Below are 21617 nucleotides of genomic sequence, written 5' to 3'. Positions count from 1 at the left end.
CTTGGCATGATGTCTGCACATGGTTGTGTGCTTAATTTGTTGAATGAACAAATGAATAAAAGTTTACAATGGTAAATTTCCTTATAACTGAAAAGGCATTTCCCTAATTCATTTAAATTATAAATTGAGATATTGTGTACAAGCTTATCACTTTTAGCCAACCTAGTGTTTTTTCTACCTAGGGTAAACCCAATTTCCAAAATAAATTTTTACTGTCTGTTTTAAGGCCAAACTAAATACTTACATGCTTTATTTGCTGGGTGGCCATTATATTCCACCATTAAAGGCCTTTTGCAAATACCTGTTTAACCCTTAATGCAGGGCTTACTTTACATCTCAGGGTTAGCAATAGTTGGCCATACTTTGAGACCCGAGAATTTCCTGAGCCGAGTTTCATCCGGCCCTTGTTGTGGGTTAGAATAAGGTGGTAGGGAAAGTGTGGGCAATGGCTTAAAGGACCTTGAAATTTCGCATTGGTCCCTGAGGTGATACCAGGTGCCCATAGGCCCAACGCCTCTGGATCGAAATCTGTCCCGCAGACGCCAGATATATGAAATTTGGGGCCTTCTAGTTCACAGCTAAGGTGGTCCTAGGACCTCTGTCCTCTCAGTTTTTTCTAGTATTTCGGCTACAGGTGAGGCATTCATTGGTCGCCATCTTGATATCAATTGCCAGGCAAGTCGCCACTGGCGTCTCTCGGTAACCACGGAGACACCCGGACCCCTCCCATTTCCCATCCGTAGAGGCTGTAAACTACGATTCCCATCCGCTGATTTTCTCTTCTTGAGGGCGAGTTGTCTAGATTTGGCTTGTTAGCCACCACGACCCTACCGCAGTGAACCGCGGGAGTTGCAGTTCGTGGTGTGGCCTCTCTTTTTGCTGCGGGAATCTCCGGAACTACAAAGCCCATGAGGCAGCGGTTTCACGCATGCGCACGGAACAGCCGGTCCTCTCTGGCCCCGCCACCTGAGCGGTAAGAGGGCGGGGGAAAGGAAGAGGAGGCGGGATTCGGGCGCTACGTTGGCTGCGGCCTGGCACCAAGGGGGCGGCCCTAGTGGAGTGCAGACCCAGTGGCCTCCGGCGATTATGGACCCGGCCGAGGCGGTACTGCAGGAAAAAGCGCTCAAGTTTATGGTGAGGAGAAGGTTCAGGTCAGGGAACGGTGGAGGCAGTGGCGTTGGCGGCGTCGCTGAGGCTTGGGCCTGGGCCGCCTGCCTGCTGGAGGAGGGGGCAGCCGGACCCTGGGCCGAGGCCCGCGGCGGGGGCGGCTGAAGGCACGGGACGGGAGCTCCTGGGAGGAAGGAGGGGGTTGCGGAGAGGACCTGGGGGTGGGGGCAGCAGCTCCGCCATCTTGTGGAGGAGAAGCCAAGTGACAGCGGGAGCTTAATCGGGGAGGGGGTCTCTGAGTGGCGCGCGGGGCCCTGGAGGGAAAGGGGCGTGGGGACAGTTACTGAAGGGCGGAGGAACCCCGGAGGAGAGACGCCGTGAGGCCGCTGGCAGGGCCTTCCCCGTGTCAGGGTTACTGGTGAGGCCCTGGAGAAGAGGTGCTTTCAGGAGTGGGGAAGGGGAGCGCGGGATAGTGGGAGGAAAGATACTGGGAGTTGGGGGAGGGTGGGAAACGGCAGGGCTGAATGCAGATGAATCTAAGGGTGGAGGAGAGAAAGCCCGGGCAGGTGGGAGACTTCTAGTTTTGTAGAATGGGGTAGGAGAGATAGTCTTTACCTTCAGGGTGCAACCCCAGCTTGGCCAAACTAATGTTGACAAACTCTGAAAAGGACTAGGCCTTACTTAGGAAGAAAAAGGACTGGGGATGGGGATCAAGGGCAATGGTGACAGTCTGTGGGAAAGGAAGGGGCTGTTGACTGAGATCGAGAATTGCAAACATCAGGAAAGGAGATACATCCTGTAGTTTGAAAGGAGAGGCTAGATACTGTGGTAAGGACCAGGTGATGAAAACGAAGAAGTTGATTGGTTAAGGAAACCTGGGTAGAGGAGATTGGGGGCATAGTTAATGTCTAATAGGGTAAAACAAAACTTAGTGCTAAAGTGTAGAGATAGTAAAATGTGGGGACTAGGTGCTGTATCACTTTATGGGAAAGGAAAGGCCATGGAGATAGAATCAGAAGACTCATAAGAAGTGATAAGATCAGTGGAGAAATTCAGGAGATAAAAGGGGGAATGCAGGTAGTGGGGAAGGGTAGTTACTTATCAGTTTTAGGTTGAAGCACAATATGAACTTGCATTGGATTTTGTCAATGTGTTTAAATCCTTTGGAGCCTAGTTCTTTGACTTTCATTTTCTTTTTTTGATATGGGTATGTTCGGCAAATTTGTATAGTCTGATATTTGACGCTTTTAATTTGATGCTGCTTTTTTATATCTTAGGCGTAAAACCAGGTGGTTACAGCTAATGAATGATGGGATGCTTAGACTTCTATCTTAATAGGTATCCTTAGGGACATTGATACTATTTACAGTTGAGTCTTGCTTTTTCAGAAGTGATTGTAACTTTTCACTCCAAATCTTACTTCTTTTGTTAAATAGTTGTTATTTTATGTCTTTACCTGAGATACCGAAATAAATCTAAACACACATGGACACAAACCTAATTGAAAATAGGATTTAAACTGCCCTATTTACAAGAATACTTTTTCAGAGACTGGTCAAATTTACTTAAATTTTATTAATTTTTTATTAGTGCTTTCAAAAACACCTAGCTAGAATTCATGTGTATCATTAACAAAATTCTCTAAGGCCTGAAGACAATTCTTGAGTTTCTGCCCAATGTTGAAATTCTAAAATATTAACAAGAGGCTTTAATGTTTTTTTGGACTTTATACATGAGAGAAAGTTGCTTTCTATTTGCTGCTAGCTTCTAGATTTAAGTCAGAAAAGTGGTAGCTGCTTATTTTTTGTTTTCCTGCTTAGAAGTTGATTCAATTCTAATCTTGACACTTATGTCAGATTTATGGAATAATGTGATTTACAGATCATAAAGAGATATTATGAGATCATCTTCTTTACTCGCTGTTAGACCTCAGCCTGGGAGCATTCTCAACTACTTGATCTCTGCTCTGTACCAGTGAGTTATGTTTTGATAATGGTCAAAGTGGAGCTGGAGATGGCTATGTAGTAGTTTGCAGCTTTCGGAACACAACACATTATTAAATGTTGAGTCAGTTTCCATAGGGAGAAGTCAGTTTTTTCTTTTATTTTAGTTACCTTCATTTTTGAGTTTGCCTGCTATTATGGCTGCTGTTTGAGAAAAGGCCAACTGAAAGAGGGTCACCAAGAGAAACACCTTAATAACTGAAGCAGAGAACAGCGAGAGAGTTGGTATTCTTTTTCAACGCAGTAACAGTCTTATGAATCTGAGTAAGTCACAACTTGCCTTTGGTCGCATTTATCTTGCTGTAACATGTCTATTTACTCAGTGGAGATAGGAAGATATTTTATTTGTGCTTGCACCTAGTAATTGGTGCACAGTACACATGGAAGGGCTATTCTTTTAATCAAAATGAAATTTTTATGTAGTATTTGGCTTTATTTTGGCCTTACCCCTTCCCTCAATTGTGAATTGTGAATGACAGTTTTTGTACAGATGCCCTGATTTCCATAGTTTAAGGAGAAGTAAAATTTGTTTAAAATGGTAACATGAAATGGATATTGTCTTTCATGAATTTTGCTCATTACTACATTAATGTAGTACTTTGATTAGAAGTTTTATAATAAAATCTTATCAGTGAGTGCTAATTCAGATTTAACCATAATTCACACATGATCTAGTTTACCCTTGGATTTTTGTGATATCTCTATATATCTTTATCTATCATGTATGTGTGTAAAACAAGTTGAGGGATGAATTTGAAGTTTATTTTTAAATGGACAGGATACACCAGTCCCAGAATCTTAGAACTGGGGAAGCATTTGACATGTGGATGTAATAATTTTAGGACATATAGCTTTTTAAAAAAAATAGAATTGATAGGTAATTGAAACAGTCTAAAGGGTAACTTGCTGTGTGACAAACAAATCTGTGGCTACTGATGAGTTTTCTGTTTTTACTTAATGTTGGCTGGGGTGCCAGCACGGCTGGAATGTTCAAATGGCCGCACTCTCACATGGCTGGCCACTGGCCACTGGGCACTGGTTGAGAATTCAGCTAGTGCCATAGGTCTTCTGTCCTCCTTTATTGTGGGCCTCCTTTCTTCACAGGACCTTTGGATTTCTTTAAGACATGGTGCCTGGTTTCTAAGAAGAGGCATTCCAGGAGACAGGAGATAGAATCCAATCAGTTAATTCTCTTAATTCCTAGGTTTGAAAATCTGAGAATGTTGCTATTGGTGAGAGACAATTAAGGCCAGCCCAGAGTCTGAGGGCAGGAAAATGATACCACCTATAGACTAGAGGAGTGGCATGCATAGAGAGGGAAAATTTGTTGGGACCATACCCTTTTGAGACTGGCTACTATAGATGCTGGGTTTTTTTTGTTTTGTTTTTTTTTTTAAGTTTTCTTTTGTTGGGGAGGTAATTAGGTTTGTTTGTTTATTTATTTATTTATTTATAGAGGAGGTACTGGGGATTGAACCCAGGACCTTGTGCATGCTAAGCCTGTGCTCTAGTGCTTGAGCTATATCCTTCCCCCTGGGCATCTCTGTTTTGAGGTTTACTTCTTAAGGAACTAACATGGTCTTCTCCATAACTTATCTTAATAATGCTACTGTAGAGATAATACTGGATGAATCGATATGATTCAGGAGCTTTTCTTATTTGCTTGAGAAGCATATGTATCTAAAAGCAGGAAATTGCATTTTAAAATAAATACTCAGACTTTTCACTGTGATGGGTTTTCTTTAAATCAGTGAGATTGACTACCAGCTGGTTGGATGAATGTTTGAAACTAGTTCTTAGTTTAAGTTGTCAGAGTTTCTGTGTATCTCTTACCTGTTCTCAATTTAAATTACCTTTCAGTTTCTTTTCTTAATACTCTTATATAGGTATGGGGTATGAAATTACAAATTAATGATAATTCTTTTTGCTCATTTTCTTGATTAGTGTTTGTAATAGATACACATAATAAATTATTAGAAGTGAATTATTAGATGTGGAGTACAAATTCTACTTTGTCAGAAATTTTTTATTGCTAAATTAGAAAATGAAGTTTCAAAGGAGACTACTTATTATTCTATATTATTTGTATATTGTTTAAATCCTAAAAGAAAGGAAGCAGGTAAGAATTTTATCCTTTTGTAAAGGGAGATGGGACATTATGTAATCACGTATAGATAAAATTATTTAATGGTAAATGGCATGATAATAAAAAAATGGGAATGAAGTTAGGAAAAAAGAGTCTTTGTGGTATTAAGATATTTTAAAATCCTATTTTCTTCCTAGAAATATTTTAATGTAGCATGGAAGTGCTTTCTAATTGTGTAAAATAAGAATTCATTGAGGGTGAAATAGAAAATATTTACCACTGTTTGACAACTTTGTCACTATAAAGAAAACTGCTTCTTTCCTTAATAAGTCAGTCCCAGCATCAGCAATGGAGAGGGGATAAAAACTCAATGGGAAAGGTCTACCAGATCTTACCATTTCAACTAGTATTCTACAAGATTCACCTTGTACTATGGGGATCTCTGGATAATTCTCTTTAGTTTCCCAAAGCCTGATTGAAACGGTGCTAGAACATTTTACAGAAGACTCAGAGACCGCAACAGTGGAATAGATGCTGAAAGTAATCTTGAACTAAGAATGTGATTTGTTCTCTAGTTCACTACCATCATAGTGAAGCCTGGATTGCCTTCATATGCGGCCAGGTTAGGAATGAGGAGCAGGGGAGCAGAAGTTACAGAGTTGGGAGAGAATTCCTTCCTACTTAAGGTGAACCTTTTGAGTTGGAATTTCCTTTTGAGGTCTTGCTCCTTCCTGAGATTTGGCTGTCCCCTTCAGGGTATTCTTTCTTTCTTTCTTTCTTGTAATTAGATTTACTTGTTTATTTTTAAAGGAGGTACTTGTGTTTGCTAAGCATGCACTCTACTGCTTGAGCTATATCCTCCTCCCCAATACTTGACTTCTTATTCCCAGGCTGACCTGACCTGACCTGACTCTGTCAATAACAGGATAACCATAGTAGAAGTGGGAGAGTTTTGTTTATTTATTTTTGTTTGTTTTTAAAGAATATAACCAACCATGAATAGCTAATCTGTATTTATTTAATGTTTACTATTTACTCTTCAAAATTCTTTACATATACTATTATTTCACTTAATTCTCCCAGTAATCCTGTAAGATAAAGTCAGTATTGTTGTTACTCACATTTTCACATGAGGCATCTGATTCCAGAGAGGTTGAGTGACTTGCACAAAGTAACTTTGTTTAGCAAGAAACCTGAGATCAAAACCAGGTAGTCTGGCTCAAGACCCTCACTTACACTATATTTCACCCTTGAAGAGCAGAGAAACAATGGAATATGATGGCATATTTCTTTGCTAGTCAGGTGGGCCAGAGTGGAGTTACTGTCCAGAGTTATATGTAGGTTTTCTGATCATTTGAATTACCAAGGAGATGGAGTAAGACTTTATTACGGTTGTCATGATATCATTGTATTGGTTGGTTTTGATACAAAACAGGTGGGGAACCTGTTTTTACCACAGGTAGCTTTGTCTCATCTGACAGCCCCCACCCCACATTGTTGTGCAAACTGATTTGAGGGTACATGACACCTGAGGTAGTTGCAGGGAGCCTGCTTTCCAACATGAGACTGGATGGAAGAGAGAAGTGGGGGATGGAGGGGAGGAGGTGTTTGGGGAATCCTGTTGTCCTGTGCCCCCACCTAACCTTCTGGCCCTTTGCCTCTCTTTCTGTGTGCACTTTGCTGGTGGCTTCTGAGCTCGCTGTGGTTGATGCAGGTCAGCCTCTCAGTTCATTTTTAAATTGTAAACTGCTGTGTATAATGTGTTAATTGATAAATTATACTATTAAACTCTTACATATACCCAAGGTTTCCATTGGAAATTTAGGGCTGTATATTCTTAAAATGTGCTGGAGCATTGCATTTTCCTTTTAAATAGTACTTGGAAAAATCAATGAGTTGACAGCTGAAAATGAGGCCATGATAGTTGGCATACAATGTGATTTGATAAAAATATAAACATAAACTGAGTGCAAAACACTGTGTTACATATGGAGGGAGGTGGTTATGGGGGCAAGAGAGGATGAAGAGACAAAGTAAAACTTCTGTCTTCTCTAGAACTTCACAATCTATTGAGAAGAGAGGCATTTATAAATCTCTTAAGACACACTTTGGTAAGTGCCAAAATAGAGGCACAAAGTGCTATAGAAGTTAAGGGAGGGGAGATTAGTTTTAACTGGAAAGATCTTTGGAAGTTTTGAAGAGGAAAACTATATTGGGTCTTGTAGAATAGATAGGTTTTGTCAGGCTTTTTTCTGAAGTGGGCAGTTCCACAAAGGGAGTAGTCTGGGTAAAGGCAAGATCAGGAGATGGGCAGGCGCAGTGTGAGTAGATAGGTATGACTTGAACATAAAGTGCACAGCAGACAAGGAAGAAAAGAGAGATTGGGAGGCTAGGAAGTTTGGACTGAATCCAGTTTGTATTTAAGAATAATATTCTAGTGTACTTTGTGTATCTATGTGTCTATATAAGTTTTTTGTTGTTTTGGTTTTTTGGGGGATGGGGTAGGTAATTAGGTATATATTTATTTATTTTTAACAGAGGTACTGGGGATTGAACCCAGGACCTCATGCATGCTAAGTATACACGCTACTGAGCTATACCCTCCCCGCTTGTAAGTTTTAATTGAAGTAAAATAAATATACTTTTTTAGAAATCATAAGTATACATATAGCTCATTGAATTTTTACCCAGTGATCACTTCTGTGTGACACTTATCTAATACCTATAGATTAGTTTTACCTTTATTGCTATTTAACCTCATATAAATGGAATCATTCCAATATATATTCTTTAGTGTCTGGCATCTTTTGTCCTACATAAGAGTTACTCAAGTTGTGTTAGGTATAGTATGTTCGTTCTTACTGCTGTGTAGTACTCTTCTATGTGACTATGCTTCAGATTTGTAGCTATTCTATTGTTGATGGAGATTGGGTTATTTCTAGTTTTTGGCTACTGTGAATTGTGTTAAAAATAATCTTGTACATGTCTTTTCTTGAATGTTATACATATTTCTTTTGGATATATACCTAGGAGTGAAATTGGTCATAGGGCATGGAAATGTTTAGCTTTAGTAGATGCCATTTTATACTTTCTATGTGACAGTTCCAGTTGCTGTACATTCTTGTAACATTCACTTGCTAATGGTCTTTTCATTTTCGCCATACTAATGGGTGAACGGGATTATCTCACTGTTTTAATTTATATTTCCTTAATGACTGCTGTAATCAGCACCTAAAAAGTTTATTTAGGTTCTTGGCTTTTTTAGGTTTATCGGCTGTTTAGATGCCCTCTTTTGTGATTCAAGCCTTTGTCACTTTTTTAAAAATTAGATTGCTTTTTTCTTTGAAAAAAAATTTTTGTTTGCTTTTTTCTTATCTATTCTTTATATTCTGAAAAATATAAATCTTTCATCAAATATACGGTGTCTTTGTAGGAACAGAGTGTTTTGTTTTCGTATTTTCTCATTTAAGAGATCAGTAAAAAAAAAATGTCACAAGGTTTTATCTTACTTACACAGAATTTATAGGGTTAGCAAGTTTTTTTTTCCCTACAAAAAAGAATCACCACTGTTAAGACCATCATTTTGTAAACAAACAAACAAAAAAAAGGAGCTCTTTAATGCCATAGAACTAGAAAAGATGTAATCTCAGAATAAAGGAAACTCTAAGGTAGGTAGAATAATGCCCTCCTCATCCAAGATAGCCACTCTAATCCCAAGAACCTGTGAATATATGTTAAATTAAATGGCAAAGGGGAATTAAGTTAACAGATGAAATTTGGTTGCTAATCAGCTGACTTTAAAATAGGGAGATTTTCTTGGATAATCTAGATTGGCCCCAGTGTAATTACAAAGGAGCAGTACACGTGGAGGCTGAAGAGGAGGTCGGATGATGCCATGTGAGAACTCAATCCTCTGTTACTGATTTTGAAGATGAGGGTTGAGTCATAAGCCAAGGTATGTGAATAGCCTCTAGAAGCTGGAAAGGATCAGCTAGAGCCTCCAGAACAAAACACAGCCCTGCTGACACCTTGATTATAGGAGACTAAATTTAAGATGTATTCATATAGATAAAAATGGGCAAAATGATATAATATTTGGGATTTGGAAGGTGGAAAGTTGGGTGACGGAGATTCATTATATACTATTCTATACATTCTGTATATTAAAAAGTATTCATAATAAGAGGTTAGAAAAGAAAGATTTATCTGGATGTAGAGTGAACCATCTCAGATTCTTCTTACCATCTTTACTCAAATTCCTATGTGATAGGATGATCAGGATTCATCTAAACATTACCTTTGGCTTTTGAGTAATTTCATAATCACTGTCTATTGTACTGGGGACAATGTTTTATCAAGATCAGCCAGATAAGGAGGCACAAAGCTACAAGAGGCTTTCCATGCTAACTGAGGCAGGTCAAGTGCTTGGGTGTAGCTAGGAGTTGAGGAAAGGAAATTTAGCTAGGCGGATGGAACGTGGTATCTTTGGCAATCCAACTAGATTTGGGGACTCCGGGAATTTTAGCAAGGGCAGGATGTACCTTGAGGAGGAAAATAGTGACATGGAGTCTGGGTGCAGATATTCTGAGGAGGTCCAGATAGGCAGACAGCATCAATGAGTACTGAAAGCAGATGGCAAGGCTCCCATTTCAGTTTGGGCTCAAAAATAGAATTGGAATATCCAACAAGGAGCTAAGGAATTCATTTATTCATTCAACCTACTCATAAGTGCCCACTGTACTAGTACTACTTCATTATGCATAAGAATTATTTGGAGAGCACATTAACATGTGCAGATTCTCAGTTCCTTTTCCCTCCACTTAATTTGGTAGGCCTCAAGAATCTGCATGTTTAAAAAGCATCTCAGTGTTTCTGATGGAGATACTTCTCAGATCACACTTTGATAAAGTGTCTAGACCACTGTGGCCAGGCCAGTGTACCAACAGAGAAGAGAGTAGGGTAAGTAGTGGCTAGAACCAGAGTGTAAGACCAAAACTTGTACACAGGTAACGTAGCAGGAAGCAGAGTTAACTGGAATCAAGAGTGGAGGCAGTTGGTAATCATTTTGCAGTGTATAAGTGTATTAAATCTACATGTTGTACACCTTTCACTTGCATGATGTTGTGCCACTTGTATCAATAAAGCTGGAAAAAAAAGTGTAAGCAAAATGGGACAAACCTCATGGCAGAGGCTTGGAATCTCTTTGAATGCCAACTGATTAGTAGTAAGTTGATTTCGAAAGAGAATTTACTTCTGGGTGCTGTTTGCATCTGGAGAAATTAGTGAACTATAGGGCAGAAAAATAAGTAAGATAATGCCGTTTATAAGAGGTATATCTAGTAGAATAATATCAACATCCCCAAATGTGGCCACTCTAGGTATGTTGAAATCACATCACAATAAACTGGTAGTCCCTCCTGGTGCTATGAAAAGATTGTGGATAGTTCTAATAATACTTTTATTGTTAATATTCTGTGACCCTATCACATATGTGAAAATAAATGACAACAGACTACCTCAGCAGATGTTTTATAGTGCTCTTAAGTAGAGGTAATGTCAAGAAATGAAGAAAGAATTTTAAGGACTCACTGCAGTGTTGCTTAAAGCAACAGGCATAACTGAATGGTAGGGAAGTTTATGATGAAAGATTAGTCTCTGGTACAGTTACATAGACTGAGTAAGTTCCTCAGGCTGACCTCAAGTGAGAGGCACAAAGCCACAGGCTTTCTGGGTAGTGAGCAATTCTGTCTGAAAAAGTTTATCTCTATCCCTTGGATTATAAGCACTATCAGCCATAGCATCTTTAAAATAGAGGAAGATGTAATTTGATAGAATTTAATGAGGTAAATCCTAGGCCATAAGGATATGTTGGTGGTGATACTTCTACAACAAAACTCTAATGCAGAATAATTCATACAGACTCTCAAGGTTTATCGAATAGGCATTCCACCCCATTCCATTTTACTGTTTAAATATGCATTTATTCATGTCTGCTGTGTTCATGATTTTGGTCATAGTCCTTTTTTTTTTAATTAACATTTAGTAAAATTGACTTTTTTTAGTGTACAGGTCTCAGAATTTTAACACACGTAGATTCGTATACATAGATAGAGTCATGTAACCACCACCGTCAGGATACAGAACAGTTCCATTACCCGCCTTCTGTCTCCCTTCTACTATCTCCTCATCTCTCTTACTTCTGGGAACTGTGATCTATTCTCCCTCACTTTAGTTTTATCTTTTTGAGAATATCATTTAATGGAATCATATAATATATAATCTTTTGCTGTTGACTTCTTTCACTCAACATAATGTCTCTGCAATGTTTCATCCAAGTTGTTGCATGTATCAGTAGTTCATTCCTTTTTATTCCTTAGTAGTATTCCATTGTATGGATTGTATCACATTTTGTTTATCCATCTGTTTAAAGACATTTGCGTTGTTTCAGGTTTTTGGTGATTATAAATAGAGGTGCTATAAACCCTTGTGTATAGATTTTGTGTGAACATAAATTTTTCATTTCTCTGGGGTAAATATCCAGGAGGGGAATTGTTGGTCATATGGTAAGTGTATATTTATAAGAAACTGTCAAACTGTTATCCAGAGTGGCTGTACCAGTTTGCATTACCACAGGCAGTGTGTGACGGTTCTATTTCTGCATCCTTCTAGCACTTGGAATTGTTAATAGTTTTTATTTCAGCCATTCCAGTAGGTATACAGTAGTATCTTAATTGTGCTTTTAATTTGTATTTCCCTAATGCATGCCTCAGTTCTTGGTGGCTTTATCTATTGGGGTCAATTACAAAAGCTAATCATCAGAAGAAGAATCAGAAGAGTGGTTATCAGAATGATGTAACTTAAATGTAACATTCTATGAAAGACTTTTTATACATATTTTTAAAAGGATTTTGTGAAAGTAAGGAATTTTCATGGTTTTTCAGTGAAGTGAGGGGTACTTTGAAACCTAGTCACAAAGTTTAAAGTAAGCCTGTGACAGAATGGGAGAGTGGCTTAAGAGAATTTTTTTTTGTTTTTCTGGTGGCCTTTGGCCTTACTTGTGGCTTTTGAACTGAGAAGATAGGCAAATGAAAAAGAAAATATCTGATCACTCTGTAAATTTTTTTTAAAAACAAAGCAAAATAAGTGAGAAACACTCATGATCAACACTTACTGACCTATTCCTGATCAGTGGTATAATTTTGAATAACTTGCTTATTCAGGGAAACAATGTAGTTAGAAGAAAAGAGGGCATTGCCTTGAGTAATATATTTGTTTGGCCCCCTTCTACTTCTTTCTGAATCATCCCAAGCAGAAGTCTTGTAAGAAGCAGACCAAATGATTGCTTTTTTTTTTTAAACTCCTTTATTATTGTATTATTTATTTTATTCGGGGGAGGAGGTAATTAGGTTTCTTTATTTTTAGAGGAAGTTCTGGGGTTGAACCCAGAACCTCGTGCGTGCATACTAAGCATGTACTCTACCACTTGAGCTATGCCCTCCCCCTCCAAATGATTGCTAATTAAATGTGTATTGTTTATTTTAGTTGGTTATTAGCTTGAGGTCAAATTAGTTTAATGAGTAAATATGGAAGAGTTAAGTTTTTTACACTTTGAACAATACTTACTGATCATTGGTGTGTTACTCTCCCTTTTTGAAGCTGGAATGTAATTTCCTTATTTTTAATAACCATAGAGGTTTATAGTTATTGAATCTTTGTTTTGATGTTATTAGGTATGTCAGTACTTTTCTTTGATACCAAGTCTTCGGTTAGGAAATAGCCTCCAGATTATAAATTGTTTCTCTGGGAAAATATAGTCCAGTTGGAAGCAGTTTCCAGTAATATTACTACAGAAATAGACTCAAGTTTAGGTTTAGTGTAATTTAGAAATGGTGACTTAAGTAGAGGAACATTGATGCATCTGTTTTTCAAATTGCTGTTAATTATAATGACAGCTTATAATATCTGCTTCATTCCTCTTGGAATGTTGCCTGACTTTACAAATTTTACATGATTTGGGTTAAAATGGACAACATAAAAATTAGTCAAATGAATTAATCAAAAATCCTACCTTATCAAATCATGCTTCTAAAGGTTTTTCACACCTTCCAATCATATCTAGGTCTGACATTTTGAAAATAAGAATGGTTGCTTCAACTTTTATCAGAGTTTGAGAATAGAAACTCCTTTTTATTTGTTTATTTTTCGGGGGTGGGGGGCAGGGGGAATTAGATTTATTTATTTATTTATTTATTAACAGGTACTGGGGATTGAACCCAGGACCTTGTGCATGCACTGTACCTCTGAGCTATATACCCTCCCCCCCAGCCCCCTGCTAGAAACTCCTTTTATGCAGGTATGTGTCATCTTTGATTACATGGTAGTCTTCTGGATGTAGTCCCTTTACTGACACATACCAACTGCATCAATAAACTGTGCAATCCTTGATATGTTTATATGTGGTCATGTTAAAAAGTGTTTAAGTATTCTTAAATTGTTTTACTAATATGGAAAAATATCTTTCAAAAGTGTTAATGTTAAAAATAATTAGAAATGATGTTTATCTTATTTGGAACTCTTTCAGTGTATCATTAAATTGTAGGTACAGTATATAAGAATTCATACTGAGGATTAACTGAGACTTTGATTTGATATATTACAAATTATACACAGAAGCCTACATAAGATACTGCATTTTTTTTTTCCAAAGAAGCTCTTCTTTAAATGGTTCTGTTAAGTGTAGGAATGTTCTGATGATTATCTTTTTAATTAAAATGAGAAATCTTTGTTTAAAGTGGCATTCTTTTTTTACGGCCTGTTACAGTCTCTGTAACAATCATTTCTTAAGTCTGAACGTTTTATTTCCAGGAATCCATTTATATAACTATGTTCAGACTTAATTAAGGAATGATTCTTACAAAGCTTGTAAATAGCCAGGAAAAAAGGGACCAAAAATAAAACTGACACTTCACATTTAACAAAATGATTGTTACAAGGTATGTAATAAGCTATAAAAATACAATAAATCCCTTTTTATAAGAGTTCATATTTTTTGATCCTTGTTTTCAAGGGTATTTAAGAAAAATATCAAAGCTCTGTAAAGTGACATCTGTTTTGCTGGATGGACTAGTGATAACTTCTTTTGTCTCTAACTGATATTACAGGAGTTCTACCTGTCTTCTTAGTATGTTTTCTTTGAAGTACCTTGTAATCAGTTTAGATTGGGATGCAAAGTTTATATTGTGCTGTAGTGAAAACAAGACCTAGTTCTCATTCCACTTACACTACTTTCTAGAAGTCAGAAAACATTGGACAAGTTACTTAACCTCTCAGAGTCCCATTGTCCTCATCTAGAAAGCAACCGTAATAATACTCTTCCTACTTCAAAGAGCTGTTGTATGGACTGAGTGAAATTTAATGAAAATGTTTTGGAAGTTATATAGGACTGTGAACATCCAAACTATATTTCTTTTCTTTCTCTGACCTTGGGTTGTGGTCAATAATAATAATAAAATAACAACAACAATAATGGCAGAAAACACTGATAGGTCAGTATGCACAATGCAGGATTCTAGGCACTCAACATATGTTAATTCATTTAATCCTCTCACCTTATTAGGTATGCATTGTTATTATCCCTGATTTACAAGTGTGGAAACTGAGGCATAGAGAGGTTAACTTACTTCCTTAGAATCATACTGATGCAGGAAAACATTTGGGACGTGAGGAGGGCCGAGTCCCAGGTCTTGGTTGAGCCCCTGGGACGTGCCCTGCCAAGTGTGGGTCCTTGGCTTCGCGCAGGAAAAGAATTCAAGTGTGAGCCACCATTGAGTTAAGGTAGATTTATTTAGAATATAAGGCAAGAGAAAGGCAAGGATAGAGGTGTGAAAATTGGGTGCTCAGGTTAAAGTAAAAGTAGGTACACACTCCATAGACAGAGTGCGGGCTGCCTCCAAAGGGGAGAGAGTGCAAAGGGCCACTAGGCGTGGTGGTATCACTTTTTATGGTCTCAGTAGCTTCACACGCCTACATGTAGGATTAATCCAACTGCCCTGGGGAAGGGGCTGTTATTCCCAGGGATTGGGCCACTACGATTCTTTGGCCTTTTGCTGTTAGCCTTGGGGCTGTCATGGCGCCTGCGGGCATGTTATTTGATCATGCTGTTACAATGAGCATATAATGAAGCTCAAAGTCTACTAGAAGGTAAACCTCTTAATCCTTAAGGCAAAGTAGGATGTGAATCTTCCACCATTTTTGTGAATCTTTGACCATTTTGGTGTTAAATTGCTGTCATTCCTTGAGTGGCTGTGCCCTGCCCCCTTCCATCCTGTCTCAATATGGTTGGAGAAATACGGTTTTAAAGAGGGGAGTGATGGTATCAATCGTTTTTTAAATCTACAGAAAAATTGTGAGAAAAGCATAATGATCACTCATATACTCCTCACCTGGCCAGTTGTTAGCATTTGCCACATTTGATTTTTTTCTCTCTCTATAGCTATGTTTTTCTTTCTAAATCATTTGCAAGTTGCAGACATCATGATATGCTTCAGCATATACTTCCTAAGAACACAAGAATTGTCTTTCATAATCACAATGCAAGATCCCATTTCCCATTCAGGAAATTTAACCACGATAACATTTTCTTATTCAACAGTCTTTCAATATAGAGTTTACAGCCAGATTTCCCCAATTGTCCCAGTAATGTCCTTTACAGCCTCCTTGTTTTAAATTCACAATCCAATCACATGTTACATATAGTTATGTCTCTTTAGTCTCTTTTAATTTATGAGTTCCCTAGTCTTTTTATTCTTGAAATTGACATTTTTGAAGAGTCCAGGCTAGTTTTACAGAATGTCTCTCATTTGGATTTGTCTGATTGTTTCTCCATGATTAGATTCAGGTTAAAAAAATTTGACAGGAATATATGTTGTAGTTTCTTTCTCAGTGTATTACATCAGAAACTACATCAGGTCAATTTGTTCCTTTATTGGTGATACTAAGTTTATTTTATTAAAATTGGACTCACCAGACATCTCCATTGTAAAGGTATATTTGGAATTAATAGGTGCTCAGTGAAGTGAAACTTGGAAACTGTGTAAATACCTTGTTTCCTAACATTGTTTCTCTCAGTAGTTTTGCATCCACTGATGATGGTTGTTCTCTAGTAGTTCTAAAATCAGCCCATTTATATTTAGGCAGTTCTAAGTGTTTTTTTTTTTCCCTCGACTTTGAAATGGTGACTGTTTCCTATTTTGGAGAGGCATTGTGTAGACTTTATCATTTTTATTTTTGAACTTAGACTAGTTAAAATGTAGTTTTTTTACATTGTAATTTGGAAGTCATAATATGCTTTATAATTTTTTGTGAAAGACAATGCTAAAGCTGCTTGAAGAATTGAGTTCAGTTTTTCAAGGTTTGTGGTGGTAAAAACTGCATCAGAAGTTCCTGGAGGGCTGTGTTTTCCATTTGGTAGGTCTAGGGTGGAGCCTGAAAATTTGTATTTCTAACTAGTCTCCAGATAATGCTGGTTCTGGGATCACACTTTGAGACTCATGTGGCTTCTCTAGGCCTTTCAAGGCAATATTTTGCTCATAATTATTTGGGCTTTTTTTTCGTTTCTTTACTTGTTTACTTTTCTTGGTACATGAGAGTAGTGTGGATATAGTAGAGTGGCATAAGTTGAAGTTTGTATTAATTGATATTGATAAATGTTGGAAAAATTGTGGGAGTTGACTTAATTATTGAATAGGATCTCATTAACCTGGCTAATCCAAAATTGTGTTGTAATGAAAATGGCTATAGGCTACTTTAAAATTTAGTATCGCATTTATATTTGTTGTAATTTTCTTTACTTCACTTAATGAAACACTAGTCCATTTTGACCAAATTATATGTCCATAGTGGTCATTTTGGGGCTTTGAGGACTTAAGTGATCCCTGCATATATTTCAGCAATGTGGTTCTGTTAAGTCTGTCAATTAGTAAAGCAAGTGGCATATTGATTACATCATAGAGATTTTTTTTTTTCTTCTACAGAATTTGGCCGTTCAGCCTTCTTCTCTTTCTTCCTCTATTAGAAATACCATAAACATCAGAAAGAAAAGGGTGACCTTAATATTTGCTTCCCAGACTGAATCGCAGCCTTGAAGCAGTTATTTCCTTCTGAATAAAAAGTTTAATTTCACGCCCTGATTAGTGCTAGTACGTGCAGGTGGATATTTATTTTATGCAGCTAAACTGATCTGCTTTTGCAATTACTTGCCAGTCAGCAGAACTATAATTTCTTATGAGTAGTTGGTGGTAAATTATAGTTCTCATTAGTAAATTTTGTGTGTGTGTGTTTTAAGTATGTACTTATGAGGTAGGAGTGGAAATTAGTCACCAAGTTTTGTCCAGACTAGGATTTGACTAACAGCTTTTTCAAAGGCTCAGAGATTGATGACTTTGGATTAACAGTCCCAATTAATTATGTAAAACAGTAAGAGTAAGATCTTGTTTTCAATTGACCTGGAAATGTACCCAGAACCTAGAAAGAGTGATGCCTTGTGGAAAAGACCAAAGAAGAAATTCTCTTTCTCATTGAGAAATAGAATATATTGTAGTTAAAATTTGAGGTTTTGAAATTGGAGGTCAGTATTGAACTGATTTTTTTTAAGTGAATTTTTAAATGCTTTTTTAAAAAAAATGCTTAATTGAAGCCATGAAGTTTAAATTTTTTTCATTTTAAAGTGGAACTGACTTTGATTGGACTTGGATTAAGAGAACATGAGATTGAATCAAAAGGAGACAAAGTTTTACTTCTTTAATAAGTGGGTCAGTTATTTGCTTTAACTAAAATGTCACTGGATATGTGTGAACTTTAAGGGTCAGGAGGGATCATCTAATTCAAAGCTTCATAACTTTTTTTATTCATGAACTTCACTGAAAATTCTTGTAGTCATGAGACACTCTCCCACATGCACATACCGATTTCAAGAGGTTCAGAGATCCTTGAATCCTATCCATGGATCCTAGGTTAAGACCCTTGATCTAGCTTTATTTTAATGTTGTTACATAATGTACTTTTTAAAAGCTTTTGTTGTTGATAATTATCATTTTAATGTAACTAGTTATGACTGTGTTAATAAGGGTATGACTGTCAGATCTGAGCTTCATTATAAAATGTCATTTTGAGAAGCTAATGAAATGTTTAGTATTTTATTTGGTAGTGTCAGGAAAAATGGTACAGAAATGACTTGACTGGTGGTTATCAAAAATCCTACTGGAACATCCTGTTCTTAATTTTCTCGTTCCCCTAGCTGCCCAGGCAAGCAGCCACAATTTATCCCTATCTATGGTGATGGAATTTTACTTGTCAGGGCTATATGGATAGACACACTTAAATCCTTTGATTGCTATCCTACTGATATTTCCAGGCTCTTTCTACTTTTATCAGTTTTATTAAAGAAATAGTATGACTGAGCAAATGCCTAGCAAGGTCAGTTTACACCAGTAAGTGCACTTTACATCTAAGAGCATTTGGAATATACTCCTTTCTATCAAGGTCAACCTTAAACACTGTCAGCATGTCTAGTTATTTATACTCTGCAGTTCTGGGAAACATCATTTTCTCTTTTTCTTCATTCTCTCAAAGTTTCAGCACTGGAAATTTGTCCACCTAGTTAGCTCATTCAAGAAATAGTGGTTCGTGATCATTTGTAATCAGCAGTAGTACACTTTGGGCAAAAGACCTTGTTTAGATCATAGACTATGAGTTCTTCCTTTTAAAAATGAGCAAACTGAGGCCTAGAAGAGGTCATGTGAGTTGTTCAAGGTTATAGTTGATGACAGCCTGGGTTAGAGCCCACATTTCCCTAGTCAAATCCTAGTTGGTGCCTTTTTGACTGTTTTGTTTGTGGTTGAGCTTGTGTTTCTTCCACTGGATGTGATTGATAGATGAATTGAAGAATGTGTGTGTATAATGTGTGTGTTTAATTAGGGCTTCAGTGACTTGTTTTAAAAAAGCCTTTTCTCTAAGTTTATGAAAATAGTCTCACAGTTTTTACTAGAAGCTGGATAGTTTTGCCTTTTACTTTTGGAACGTTAGTCTCTCTAGAATTGATTTTTGCATTTTTGAGGAAGGAATTCCATTTTATTTTTTTCCATATGGATTTCCAGTGTCCCCCAGCATCATCTTTTGGAAGAATATATATTCTCCATTGATCTGTAGTGCTCTCTTCATCATAAATCATGTCTTTACATGCATTGGTCTGTTTTGGACTCATTATTCTATATATTGTTCTATTTATCTATTTATCCCTTTATCAGTACCATACAGCATACATATTCACGTAGCTTTGTAATAAACCTTGATATATGGTACTTAAGTTAATTATTGCTAGAAACCAAAATACGGAGTTATTTTAAATATATTGATTTTTGAATATGTAAAACATGCAACATAGTACAAAATTCAAGAAGTACAAAAGGATATGTAGCGAAAAATGTTTCTCTTTTGCATCTTCTTACCACTCAGTTTCCCTCCCCAGAGGCCACAGAGTAGGGGTTAAAATTCTTACCACTCTGGACAGGGTGTAACACATTATTGAGAAGAGTTGGTAGGGGCTTGTCTCAGTAGCCTGCAAGTTCCTATGGAGTACGTGGTTAGTAGACATGTCAGATCAGGGCAAGAATAGTAGTTTCAACCAGTGAGTTCCAGCAGGTATGACAGCAATAGCACGGATCTGAATGCATGTTGGTTCACAGCAGACTCCCCTGGTGGTGAGGCCAGAGGCTCTCTTTTAAGGGGTATTCTGGATGACTCATGGCTGTTACCAAGAATGCTAGGCCACGCATGTACACATAATTCACTAGCCCTGTCCAAGTGCCTCACAAAAATCCAGTCTTGAGACTCATATGATTCCAACAGCATTGGTACCTGAATTCACATTATTGCACTATAATAAAATTGTATTGTCTTGCTTACAGCCTAGGACCACTGGCTTCAGTTATTTTGAAGTCATTGCAAGGTAGCAATTGCTTAGGAAGTTCAGTTTAGGCCTTTTTAGGAAGGAGGATTTTCTTCAGGTGCCCTACCAATACTAAGGAAAGGAGAATTTTGTATATGATTTTAGCCCAGTTTGTTGTTTTTAATTTTCATGTGAGGATCTAGTTCGGTTGCCTAGAATTGGAATTCATTAGGTCCTAGTTTCTCACCTTTTCTTTCAACACACTCTGTGTTGCTGTTGCCCCTCTCTTAACCCCTCCTCTAAGTAATGTAACCACCCTTTTGCTCCTGCTGCTTTATTTTCATTATCATTGTCTTGGATTTCCTCATTTTCTTGTATGGAGAAGACTGTAAAGAAAAGATCTTGATCCAGTCATTATTTTTGCTGTTTACATTTGCAGATCCTCTCCTCTATAGTCTTAAAACAAACAAACAAACAAAAACTGGCCAAAAACCAAATTACTAAATTGTCATTTCAGAGTTTGGAAAAGTAGTGGATTTATTTCTTTAAAAAATGAACTTAAAATGGTCATGTTGTGATCTTCAGGTTTGGTTATATAAATCATATTTTTCAGTTCATTGCAAACTACAAAATAAATTATCTTAGCTGTGATTAAAATTAAAATGTGTCTTGTTACATTAATGTGTGAAAATTAGTTCTATCCTGTAAAAATACTACAATATTATAAATAATCTTTTATATGCCTGTAGGGAACTAAGAGGGAATTTAGTAACATTTGCATAGTTTCTCTTCAAATAGTAATATTTCCATGTTTTGTTTGTAAGCAGTAAATATGTATATATATATATATATTCATGGATATTTACAGTATGGGAGAAGTTTTAATGTATCTTTGTCAGCTGATCAAAGGGCTTAAAAGATCAGAACTTAGTTATTTAAGCTATTAAATTAAGATAACCTCTTGCATATACAAAATCCTGTTATATCAAATACTGGAACTTCGAAGAGTTGTAACAATTGATAGTTAAAAACAGATCTAAAAAACTGATACAAATGAACTTATTTACAAAAACAAAACAGACTCATAGACATAGAAAACAAACTTATTATCAAGGGGAAAGGGGTCGGGGGCGTGGATAAACTAGGGGTTTGAGATCAGCAGATATACACTACTGTATATAAAATAGATAAACGAGGGCTTACTATGTAGCACAGGTAACTATATTCAATATCTTGTAGTAACTTAGAATCTAAAAAAGAATATGTATATAACTGAATCACTGTGCTGTACACCTAAAACTAATACATTGTAAATCAACTATACTTCTAGAAGAAAAAAATAATGAAAGTGTTTTAAAAACCCCCCACATATTTATATTTCAACCTGGTAATCTTAGTGATAGATGAATATGGTGATTCAGTAGCCAAAATATTTTGAAAATCTTGTATTGCTGATTTAGAACAATAAGTACTTTTC

The 21617-nt window shown here is 36.9% G+C and overlaps 1 protein-coding gene across 7 annotated transcripts in view; it reads left to right on the top strand.

The window, feature by feature from the left end:
- Nucleotides 1-992: 992 nt before the first annotated feature.
- Nucleotides 993-21617, top strand: part of BTRC (beta-transducin repeat containing E3 ubiquitin protein ligase) — a 154433-nt gene continuing 133808 nt past the window's right edge. For 3 of the 7 annotated variants that reach the window (XM_045507354.2, XM_045507353.2, XM_010971018.3), the window contains exon 1: nucleotides 993-1134. In XM_045507354.2, the coding sequence (XP_045363310.1) occupies nucleotides 1087-1134 (48 nt within the window). In that variant the 5' untranslated portion in view covers nucleotides 993-1086. Of the gene's footprint in view, nucleotides 1135-1436; nucleotides 1545-21617 lie in introns of those variants that run through there. The other 4 variants (XM_074373738.1, XM_074373737.1, XM_045507355.2 and 1 more) reach the window with 3 other exon arrangements.

This window comes from Camelus bactrianus, chromosome 11 (assembly GCF_048773025.1).
Source record: "Camelus bactrianus isolate YW-2024 breed Bactrian camel chromosome 11, ASM4877302v1, whole genome shotgun sequence".
Lineage (NCBI taxonomy): Eukaryota > Metazoa > Chordata > Mammalia > Artiodactyla > Camelidae > Camelus > Camelus bactrianus.
Note: the sequence above shows the minus strand (reverse complement) of the source record. Positions and strands in the feature narration are given on the sequence as shown.